At 38.1% G+C, this 11,672-nt stretch overlaps 1 protein-coding gene across 1 annotated transcript in view; it reads left to right on the forward strand.

The window, feature by feature from the left end:
* Positions 1-5,934, forward strand: part of SPINK9 (serine peptidase inhibitor, Kazal type 9) — an 8,977-nt gene extending 3,043 nt beyond the window's left edge. Inside the window, exons 3-4 of the mRNA XM_010850648.1 lie at positions 4,725-4,849; positions 5,889-5,934. Of these exons, the coding sequence (XP_010848950.1) occupies positions 4,725-4,849; positions 5,889-5,934 (171 nt within the window). The remainder of the gene's footprint in view (positions 1-4,724; positions 4,850-5,888) is intronic.
* Positions 5,935-11,672: the final 5,738 nt, after the last annotated feature.

An 11,672-nucleotide genomic window follows, 5' to 3' on the forward strand; every position in this document is an offset into this window, starting at 1 on the left:
AAAACTGACCTTTTCCAGTCCTGTGGCCACTGCTGAGTTTTCCAAATTTGCTGGCATATTGAGTACAGCTCTTTCACAGCATCATCTTTCAGGATTTGACATAGCTCAACTGGAATTCTATCACCTCCACTAGCTTTGTTCGTAGTGATGCTTTCTAAGGCCCACTTGACTTCACATTCCAGGATGTATGGCTCTAGGTGAGTGATCACACCATCGTGATTATCTGGGTTGTGAAAATCTTTTTTGTACAGTTCTTCTGTGTATTCTTGCCACCTCTTCTTAATATCTTCTGCTTCTCTTAGGTCCATACCATTTCTGTCTTTTATTGAGCCCATCTTTGCATGAAATGTTCCCTTGGTATCTCTAATTTTCTTGAAGAGATCTCTAGTCTTTCCCATTCTGTTGTTTTCCTCTTTTTCTTCGCATTGATCACTGAGGAAGGCTTTCTTTTCTCTCCTTGCTATTCCTTGGAACTCTGCATTCAGATGCTTATATCTTTCCTTTTCTCCTTTGCTTTTTGCTTCTCTTCACAGCTATTTGTAAGACCTCCCCAGACAGCCATTTTGCTTTTTTGTGTTTCTTTTCCATGGGGATGGTCTTGATCCCTGTCTCCTGTACAATGTCATGAACCTCCGTCCATAGTTCATCAGGCACTAAAGGTTAATTAATATTAAACCTTAGGAGTTTCCTGCTTACACTACATATGATATAAATTCTGGCACTGTGGTTTGAACAGGCAAGAAGTGAAATCATGCTGGCATATACTTGACATCAGTTCAGTTCAGTTCAGTCACTCAGTCGTGTCCAACTCTTTGTGACCCCATGGACTGCAGCATGCCAGGCCTCCTTGTCCATCACCAACTCTCAGAGCTTATGCAAACTCATGTCCATTGAGTTAGTGATACAATCCAACCATCTCATCCTCTGTTACCTTCTTCTCCTCCCGCCTTCAATCTTTCCCAGCATCAGGGTCTTTTCAAATGAGTCAGTTCTTCACAACAGGTAGCCAAAGTATTAGAGTTTCAGCTTCAGTATCAGTTCTTCCAATTAATATTCAGGACTGATTTCCTTTAGGATAGACTGGTTGGATCACCTTGCAGTCCAATGGACTCTCAAGAGTCTTCTCTAACACCACAGTTCAAAAGCATCAATTTTTTGGCACTCAGCTTTCTTTATAGTCCAACTCTCACATCCATACATGACTACTGGAAAAACCATAGTGTTGACTAGATGAACCTTTGTCGGCAAAATAATCTCTGTCCTTTTTAATATGCTGTCTAGGTTGGTCATAGCTTTTCTTCCAAGGAGCAAGTGTCTTTTAATTTCATGGCTGCAGTCATCATCTGCAGTGATTCTGGAGCTCAGAAAAATAAGGTCTGTCACTGTTTCTACTGTTTCCCCGTCTATTTGCCATGAAGTGCTGGGATTGAATGTCACGATCTTAGTTTTCTGAATGTTGAGCTTTAAGCCAACTTTTTCACTCTCCTCTTTCATGTTCATCAAGAGGCTCTTTAGTTCTTCTTCACTTTCTGTCATAAGGTGGTGTCATCTGCATATCTGAGGGTACTGATAATTTCTCCCAGCAATCTTGATTCCAGCTTGTGCTTCATCCAGCCCAGCATTTCTCATGATGTACTCTGCATGTAAGTTAAATAAGCAGGGTGACAATATACAGCCTTGATTCACTCCTTTCCCAATTTGGAACCAGTCTGTTGTTTCATGTACAGTTTTAACTGTTGTTTCCTGACCTGCATAGATTTCTCAGGAGGCAGGTCAGGTGGTCAGGTATTCCCATCTCTTGAAGAATTTTCTCGAGTTTGTTGTGGTCCACACAGTCAAAGGCTTTGGCATAGTCAGTAAAGCAGAAGTAGATTTTTTTGGAACTCTCTTGCTTTTTCAATGATCCAGCAGATGTTGGCAATTTGATCTCTGGTTCCTCTACCTTTTCTAAAACCAGCTGGAACATCTGGAATTTCACAGCTCACATACTGCTGAAGCCTGGCTTGGAGAATTTTGAGCATTGCTTTTCTAGCATGTGAGATGAGTACAATTGTGTGGTAGTTTGAGCATTCTTTGGCATTGCCTTTCTTTGGGATTGGAATGAAAACTAACCTTTTCCAGTCCTGTGGCCACTGCTGAGTTTTCCAAATTTGCTGGCATATTGAGTGCAGCTCTTTCACAGCATCATCTTTCAGGATTTGAAATAGCTCAACGGGAATTCTATCACCTCCACTAGCTTTGTTCATAGTGATGCTTCGTAAGGCCCATTTGACTTCACATTCCAGGATGTCTGGCTCTAGGTGAGTGATCATACCATCATGATTATCTGGGTCATGAAGATCTTTTTTGTACAGTTCTTCTGTGTATTCTTGCCACCTCTTCTTAACATCTTCTGCTTCTCTTAGGTCCATACCATTTCTGTCTTTTATTGTGCCCATCTTTGCATGAAATGTTCCCTCGGTATCTCTGATTTTCTTGAAGAGATCTCTAGTCTTTCCCATTCTATTGTTTTCCTCTATTTCTTTGTACTGTTCACTGAGGAAGGCTTTCTTATCTCTCCTTCCCATTCTTTGGAGCTCTGCATTCAAATGGCTATATCTTTCCTTTTCTCCTTTGCCTTTCATGTCTCTTCTTTTCTCAGCTATTTGTCCTCAGACAACCATTTGCCTTTTTGCATTTCTTTTTCTTGGGGATAGTCTTGATCCCTGCCTCCTGTACAATGTCATGAACCTCTGTCAATAGTTTTTCAGGCACTGTTTATCAGATCTAATCCCTTAAATCTATTTGTCACTTCCACCGTATAAGTGTGAGGGATTTGATTCAGGTCATACCTGAATGTTCTAGTGGTCTTCTCTACTTTCTTCAATTTAAGTCTGAATTTGGCAATAAGGAGTTCAGGATCTGAGCCACAGTCAGCTCCTGCTCTTGTTTTTGCTGACTATATAGAACTTCTCCATCTTTGGCTGCAAAGAATATAATCAATCTGATTTCGGTATTGACAATCTAGTGATGTCCATGTGTAGAGTCATTTCTTGTGTTGTTGGAAGAGGGTGTTGGCTATGACCAGTGCGTTCTCTTGGCAAAACTGTTAGCCTTTCCCTGCTTAATTTTGTCCTCCAAGGCCAAATTTTCCTATTACTCCAGGTATATCTTGACTTCCTACTTTTGCATTCCAGTCCCTTGTAATGAAAAGGAAATTTGTTTTTGTCCCAGGACAAACCACAGGGCAGCCATACCTGACATGGGACACTGCAGTTCCATTTTCCACCAAGCTGTACTAGCCCCTGAAGTCCTCTCCCATCATGTCATGCTTAGTAATCTTTGTATTGGCAGCTCTCACCTCAGCTCTAAAGTTTAGAAGGTTCATAAAGTATAGTAACTGAAGGAGTGGATGAGTTAATGAAACATATCTGAAGGGGAACATGAACTTAAGCATATTTTGAGTTATCCAAGTGGAGATATTCAAACATTAGAAAAATATCATGTCTGCAAGTGAACTTATTTTTGAAACCAAATAAGAATCACAGACATAGAGAACAGACAGGTTTCCAGGGGTGGGGGGCAGATTACTAGATACAAACTAATATATATAGAATGAGTATACAATAAGGTCTTACTGTACACTACAGCGAACTATATTCAATGTCTATATAACTTAAAGTTTGCTGTATACCAGAAACTAACACAACATTGCAAATTGTAAATCAGCTATACTTCAATAAAAATAAATTAAAAAGAAAAAGAAAAATATGATGTCTGAAACTCTGGGACAGAAGGAGCTGGAAATGTAGAGTCTTTGGTAAAGAACTGGAGTTAGTGTAGAATTAGAAGTAAAGCCACAGAACAAAATTAATAGCTATCATGTATTCACTATTTACCATGCCATGTACTGCTAAGTATTTCATACATATCTTCTCAGTTATGTATGTTTTACTTTAATATTACAATACAGTTATCATTGCCTTCATTTTGCAGATAAATAAATTAAGGCTTAGAGAGGGAAAATAATTGTCCCAGGGTTATATAGTCAGGATCTGAATTCCAACATATTTGACTTTAATGTCCACACTCCACAATTTGCTCAAAGATTAAAAACCTAGAAAATTCTTTCTTGGTAATTGCCTACTTGCTCCTGCAGGCAACTTATCACCTTGGCTTTGGCTCCAGAAACTGAGATTAGTGGATCTCAACTACAATGTTAAAATACATCTGTTTGCCTATGCGCTAGTGAAGTGTATATCAAGTACCTTGCTACCAATAATTAATGGCAAATGTGGCTATGATACAGTAGTTCTTATAACTATAGTAGTTATCATAATATATCTCATACTTACATTCAGGCAGAACTTTTGAAGTGAAAGAAAGAAGTAGCAAACAGTACTACATGAGACATGTAGAAAACTGATCCCATGGGAATGGTTGTACTTGTGAATATGCTACATGTGTTGAGAACAGATGCATCAACCAGTATGGTGGAAAAGATTCTATTTTAAAATAAATAATGATTCAGTTACCAGTTATTATAAAGAAGTTTATCATGAATGATTATATATACGATATAATTTTTTTTTTTTTACTTACTGTATCTTGGGGTTAGATGAGAAAAGACAATTGGAATAAGATACAAATGCACTGAGAGCTTTCTGAACTTGCTTGGAAAATCCTAAATCCTGAGAATAAAAATTTTGCTTAAGGAATTCAAGGCTTTTTATATGTATTTCCAGATTGACTGTAGTAAATATAAAATGTTACCATCAGAAGAAAGATTTTGTTATGAAATATATGCACCAATTTGTGGATCTGATGGCAAAACTTATGACAATGATTGCTACTTTTGTTATGAAGTTGAGTAAGTATTGAAATAGTTTCCTACATTTAAGGGTTAATAATTACATGTTAAGACCAATGTACTTGAAACAGAAGGAGTTGTTTATGGTATAGAATATGTGAGTCATCCATGCTGACTCTGATTAATAGAATTCTCATAATTTACAGGATTTGGGCGTCACTGGTATTACTGTGTCACTACATATTGGCAGTAAGAGCAGAGAACCTTAGACAGAAGGAATCTTGGAAAGAAATTTAAAGGTCATCCAGTTCAACTTCCACCTATTAATCTATTGCTTAAACTCTTCCCATGAAAAATTCACCAGTTTGGCTCTCAGCCAATGCTTTGTTTATTTTCAGGGAAAAAGAAATATCCCTCCATCTAGGCATGCCAGTCCACAACTGCTAGGATGAGCTGTGTTTATTGTTCAGCTTCAACAACTAAGTCTGGATATGTTAGAGCTCCTTAACAAGAAAAACCTAAAGAACTTGTTCTGAGTATGATTTCTAAAAAAAAAAAAAAAAAAATTGTATGCTGGAAGTATAATAAACTTAAATTTAGAAAATCACATAACCAAAAGCGGTTTAAAGATTACAAAGTAATCATCCAAAAGATATATTAGTATCAGCTCAAAAAGCACGAAATGATGACTAATATACTAGAGTGTATTTAGAAACTTACAGTTCCCTTTAAGTACTTTTAAAACAAACATGAATGAAAACTAGCATCTAGTATATATGGCATATTGTTCTGATTCTGTTTTATTAAGAAAAAATTATGAACTCTTATAAAAAAGGCTTACATGTATCTTCTTTAAATAAAAAATCCATTAAAATATATTTTTAGGGACATAAACTGACTATGATGTATTATGAGCCTCATCCTTATGTAATCAGCACCAGCTGCTAAAAAATCCCTAAACTGCTGTCACTCCTTTTAAAAGCATCAATAAATGGAGAGACTTGGCTACATTTTGAGGGGCTCACTGGTGAAATTCGGATGCTAATGAAATGCCTATGGCCTCAGCATTTCTCATTTGTTGCTATTTTTGTCTCCACAGGAAAACTAACAACAAACTTAAATTTGTACACTTTGGAAAATGTTGAATCAGTCTTATGATTACAAACACAAGAGACACATTTCTTCTCCCATATAATCTATACCATATTACCTAATCTTGTCACTATTATGTCTTGATTTGCTTGTAAAAGAAAGAAAGTGAAATAAATATATGTCTGACTTTTTGTTTAGGAGTTGAATCTTCTAGATTTGTTTCACTTTTGTGTAATGTCTATAAGACAACTTTAGGGCCACATCCTGGGGGAAAGGGGCCAATTAAGACTAGTAGTACCCACTCCAGTGTGCTTGCCTGGAGAATCCCAGGGACGGGGAAGCCTGGTGGGCTACTGTCTATGGGGTCGCACAGAGTCAGACACGACTGAAGCAACTTAGCAGCAGCAACAGCAGCAGTGAAGCTCCAATATTTTGGCCACCTGATGCGAAGAGCTGACTCACTGGAAAAGACCCTGATGCTGGGAAAGATTGAAGGCAGGAGGAGAAGGGGATGACAGAGGATGAGGTGGTTGGATGGCATCCTGAGTCGATGGACATGAGTTTGAGCAAACGCTGGGAGACGGTTAAGGACAGGGAAGTCTGGCATGCTGCAATCCATGGGATCGCAAAGAGTCAGACATGACTGAGAGACTGAATGGCAACAAATACTCCAATAAAAATTAAAGAATAAAATAAAAATAAAGAATGCCAGTCCGCACTGCCCCCCACAACTAAGCATAACAACAATATTAAATTAAAATCAGCATGTTGTTATTTTGCTCTGTTGCTCAGTCATGTCAGACAGAACAACAACAAAGTAGGAACCAGAAAAATCAAAGGAGCTAAAGCTGGTGCCTTCTCTTGCCCAGGCCAGGAAAACATTCTCTGTGCATAACTTAGTTCTGGCCTATTCCTGAAAAATTCCTTAACACATAAAGAGGAAGACTTCAAGCACAACAATCAGGAAATACTGTTTTGCTATATGTCTCTTGTGTTTAAGACACTGAAAGCAACCCTGGGTTGAGACTGCTACTTCTTCCCAGAGAATATGTCTGTAAAACATTTCAAGTAAACACATCCAGGAAAGTTGTGCAAGTTCCCATGAATTAGTTGATGTCTCCCATGTTTTTCTTTCTTTAAAGTCTGATCTCAGGCCCAGGACCTGAAACTTGAAATCCTACTAATACATTATGTATCCCCAAAATTATATTATTATTTATTTCAAAGATCATATTATTTGTTCCCCAAAACAGAGTGTGCCTTGCAAAACTTTTAAATCTATCTGTACATCTATTCAATGAACACATATCTATTAATGCCTATCTATTATACTTTGAGTCTGTGTTAGACTTGGTAGCATATAATAGTGAATAGAATTGATTTGGTCTTATCCTCTTGGAGCTTACATTCTGTGGAAAAATTATTTTCCATGCTTAGTACAGCATCCTGTACAAAAGTGATATTATACAAATATGTTTAGTAACACTGAATCAAAATTAAGCAACATTTCAATTGTATTATAACAGAGTCACATTATATAAGTATATAACATATGAAAATCTAACTATGTGATCTCTGCAAAGAGGGAAAAGGAGAAATCTCTGCAAAGAGGGAGAAAAAGTTAAACTCTTTTGAACTGTGGTCTGATTTCACAAATCCATCAGAAATTTAGGGACTGAGACTGTCCACCACGATGGCATGAAGTAGGAACTCAAGTAGGATACTGTTTGTTGTAGTGGTTGTTTTCTTGTTTTCCTGAGTGTTTTGAAAAAAACACTCCTTAGAGAAACTCTTTAAAGAAATTGAAAATACTGACTTGAATGTCATTTATCTTTTCACCAAATACGGATTAAATATCCACATTTTGTTAGATGCTAGAAATGCATCAATAAGCAAATATAAAAATTCATTCTTTTTTTTTGAAGCTTTAAGATTACATAGGAATAATAATATTAATAAGATACCAATCAAATATGTGTGTGTTTGAGTATATGGCGAATCTTGAGACTAGTTAAGCAGAAAATGATCTCTGGTGCAGGAGTGGAGTTGAGGGTAGAGTGGGAGGCAATAGTCATGGTGCTAAGAAGCAAGAAGCATCACTACAAGCAGAGAGAACAAAGTAACTAACACCAACAATTGGTGAGTTCATTTAAACCACTCTTCCTCCCAAGCCCCTTCTATAATCCACTCCCCACAATCTATTTTCCAATTACTTCCAAAGTGGTATTTCTGAAACACCGATCTCATCTTGTCATCTTCCTGCAAAAACTGTTTTAGTGAGTATCACTGCCTAATCCTCCATTAGTACTGGCCACCTCGCTCTTCATCTGCATTCCTCTCCACTCCACATTTTGATATGAACTGCTTACCACTCTTAGAACCTTGCATGAACTCTGCAATTTTCTACATGCTGCTCCCTCTTCCAGTACTTCTCTTTCTCAATTTCCAATACCAATTTCACTCATTAAAGATTCAGCCCCAGGGTTATCTTCTCTAAAAATCTCCTCCTATGTATTCAGTCCTGCTAGATCAGCATGTTTCACATTATATTCTCATTAGCTTAATAAATATCTATCTCTTTTGTTACATTGTGAGCTCACAGCTGGCACACTGCAGGTGTTCAAATAATGCTTTACAAATTAATTTAATTAAACTAAAATTAATTGAATTTTACTTCTATCAACAAGTAAGGAAGCAAACCATGGTGTCTTATCCCAGATAACCCTGAAGTCAGATGTCACTTCCTGATTCACCTGAAATTTTTGCATCTGTTTGCATTCTATATCAACCGAAGCTCTGAATGGTTAGTCAAGTACCTACAAACAGAATCCACAGACACACAAATAATAGCAAATGACTGTTTTCCTAGAGACTGCCACATAAAGACAGAGATGGTGGTTACCTTGCACACCCACAGCCTAAAACTCTCCATTATGTTCCTGTTCTCTATATTCATATCTTGCAACACTGTCTTGTAAGTCAATCTTTATGATTTATAGCGTGAAAACTGCCATCAAATTTTAAAGATTACCAAATAAAATAAAGTAAAAATTAAATACATTGTCAAAACATGTTCCCTATTCAAATTCTAAGAAATCTCATTCTGCTTCTTTTTCTTCCTCATATTTAAGCAAAGCAGGTATTACTACATCCAATAAACCTGTCCTCCTGGAACAAGTAACTCCTGTCTCTCTCCGAAAACTAAGCTAAGTGGAAGCACTGACTTTGACTTTGGAATTTTAATTAACAATAATAGTACAGATCAAGGAAATGTAAGCCAGAGCCAGAAAAACACACCTCAACAAAATATCTACATGGACACACACTGAAAACTTTTCAGAATTTCTGAAGAAAAGAAACTTTGAGTTCACAGAAAATTAAGCTTTTTAAGAGTGCCTAATAAAACTCTACAAACGAACTACTAGAGTATTGAAAAATGCTTCTGGAGAGATCTGAAAGCTACTGGATCCTTACCAGTTGCCAGACTCCTAGGCACTTCCTTCCTGGGATGTAAGGCATTTAACACTCAAAAATAGGTTCTGAGGTTAAAAGAACTACGGCCAGGCCCAGCCAAGTCCTCCATGGCTCATCCATCAACAAGCCCAGTTTTGGGGTTTCACGCTCCCTAATCCCAGTTCCTGAATCTCATTCTTCATGTGGGAGATCCCACCTGAAGCCCCACCTCTATAACTGGCCCAGCAGCCAGACCGTTTGGCTCTCTGCCCTTCCACGTTGTGCTCCCTGTTTCTCTCTTCCTCTCTGCTTTACTGCTCCTAGAAATGAAGCCCAGTGGCTGACACCCCCAGTATATTGGCAGACTTCTGCTGTGGTGCTCACCTCCCTTGTCTGCCTGTTTTTAGACTGCTTGTCTGGGCTCCAGTTTATCTATGAGGCCTACACATTGCCTGGACTACCATCTGCTTGCTGCCGCTCTTTAGATATGAACATGTCCCCCAGTCAGACTGAAATTATGTGATACAATGGATAAGGTGGTGGTCATTTTGCAAAATGGTATATATACATGTCTAATCATTATGTTGTATACATTAACTAATATTATACATCAATTACATCTCAATTTTAAAGAAAACACAGATTAAAAAACTCTAAGAAAGCTGAAAAAAAAGACGAGGGATTTTGAAGAAAGAGAACTTTGGGGTCAAATTTACATTTGCTACTTCTGAGAAACCTTGAGTTAGTGATTTAACCTCTGAGTTTCAGTTCTTGCATTTCAAAATGGGGGCAAAAGCAGCTGCTCATGAACTGGTATGAACCACTATACATACAGCATATACTATTGTGCCTGGCATATAATTAGCCAAAAAATTAATAAATGATTTAAAAATAACAGAACAAAAACTTGTGGTTGCCCTAAATTTGTATCCTAAACACAATGGATGGTTCTATTTCAGGTTCTGGCCCCTCCCTGTCTTCTTTCCAGCCCCACCCTGTTACCCATGTCTAACCCCACCCTAAGAGACAGAACTATGAACCTCGTGTCAGAGCAGAGCCACAGAAGTCAGCAGAGTAGTTTGACTGCAATGAAATAAAAACACACAGTCTTCTATCAGGAACTTTAAAAAGACTTCTGAAAAGATGGTCCTCATGTTTGGTTTAAAAAATATATATCTATATCTATATATATCTATACCTATGTATATATCTATATCTATATCTGTATATATATCTTCTGGTTTTGAGGCTCAAGAGCAAGAACTTTGGTCCTGTTTATATTTGTATCTAAAATGGGTATTGGTCTATCTGTTTCTGCACTGCCTGAAAAATAGTAGGCAATGCCTGACAAACATCATATATATAATTTTTTAACTGTCAAAAAAGAAAACATCAGAATAAACAGGGTGAATATAATCAAGGCCATGTTTTCAACATCCTAATGGCATCAGGGGTCCCACACTAAATTCTGCATTGCCAGAAAATAACAAAAGAAACCAATATTTAGCAAAGGGCAGAGAACAAGAGAACTGAATTCCTCCACAGACAGAAAAACGTTTCCAGAGTCTGTGGTTGCATAAGTGTCTTTGCCGGAGGAGAGGAAGACTGGTTGAATTAGGTGGGAGCTGGCAGCAGGAGATGCAGTAAAGAATGAGAATTAGGGGCTTCTAGTACTCTTGCCTGGAAAATCCCATGGATGGAGGAGCCTGATAGGCTGCGGTCCATGGGGTTGCTAAGAGTCGGACACGACTGAGCAACTTCACTTGCACTTTTCACTTTCATGCATTGGAGGAGGAAATGGCAGCCAACTCCAGTGTTCTTGCCTGGAGAATCCCAGGGATGGCGGGGCCTGGTGGGCTGCCACCTATGGGGTCGCACAGAGTTGGACACGACTGAAGCGACTTAGCAGCAGCAGCAGTGGCAAACTCAAAAGGTAAAAACCTCACTCAACTTTCTAGAAAATTAACTGACTGAATACTTGCCTGAAGAACACTCTGCTTGGAGGTCAGGACAAAAAGACTACCACCAGAAAAGCTAAGTTAGCTGTACAGTGGTGATCAGAAGGTCTGATCCTAATTGCAGAATATCCCTGATTATAGGGATGGGTTGTGTCTTGGGTTGTGTCTCCCACCTCATCTCTCCAGACCACACCAGAAGATCTGTAAGATTCTACCTGTGAAAACACCAGGAGTTCTTAGAAGGGAAAGAAGAAAGAGGATTACTGGATAGAATGAAAACAGGGTGGAATGAGCTTGGGAAAGCAGGGTGTTTAAACCTGTGGATGACAATATGCAAAACATAACTTTCAAAAATCAACTAGAAGCAACGGGCATAGAAG

This window comes from Bison bison, unplaced genomic scaffold (assembly GCF_000754665.1).
Source record: "Bison bison bison isolate TAMUID 2011002044 unplaced genomic scaffold, Bison_UMD1.0 scf7180017864291, whole genome shotgun sequence".
NCBI lineage: Eukaryota > Metazoa > Chordata > Mammalia > Artiodactyla > Bovidae > Bison > Bison bison.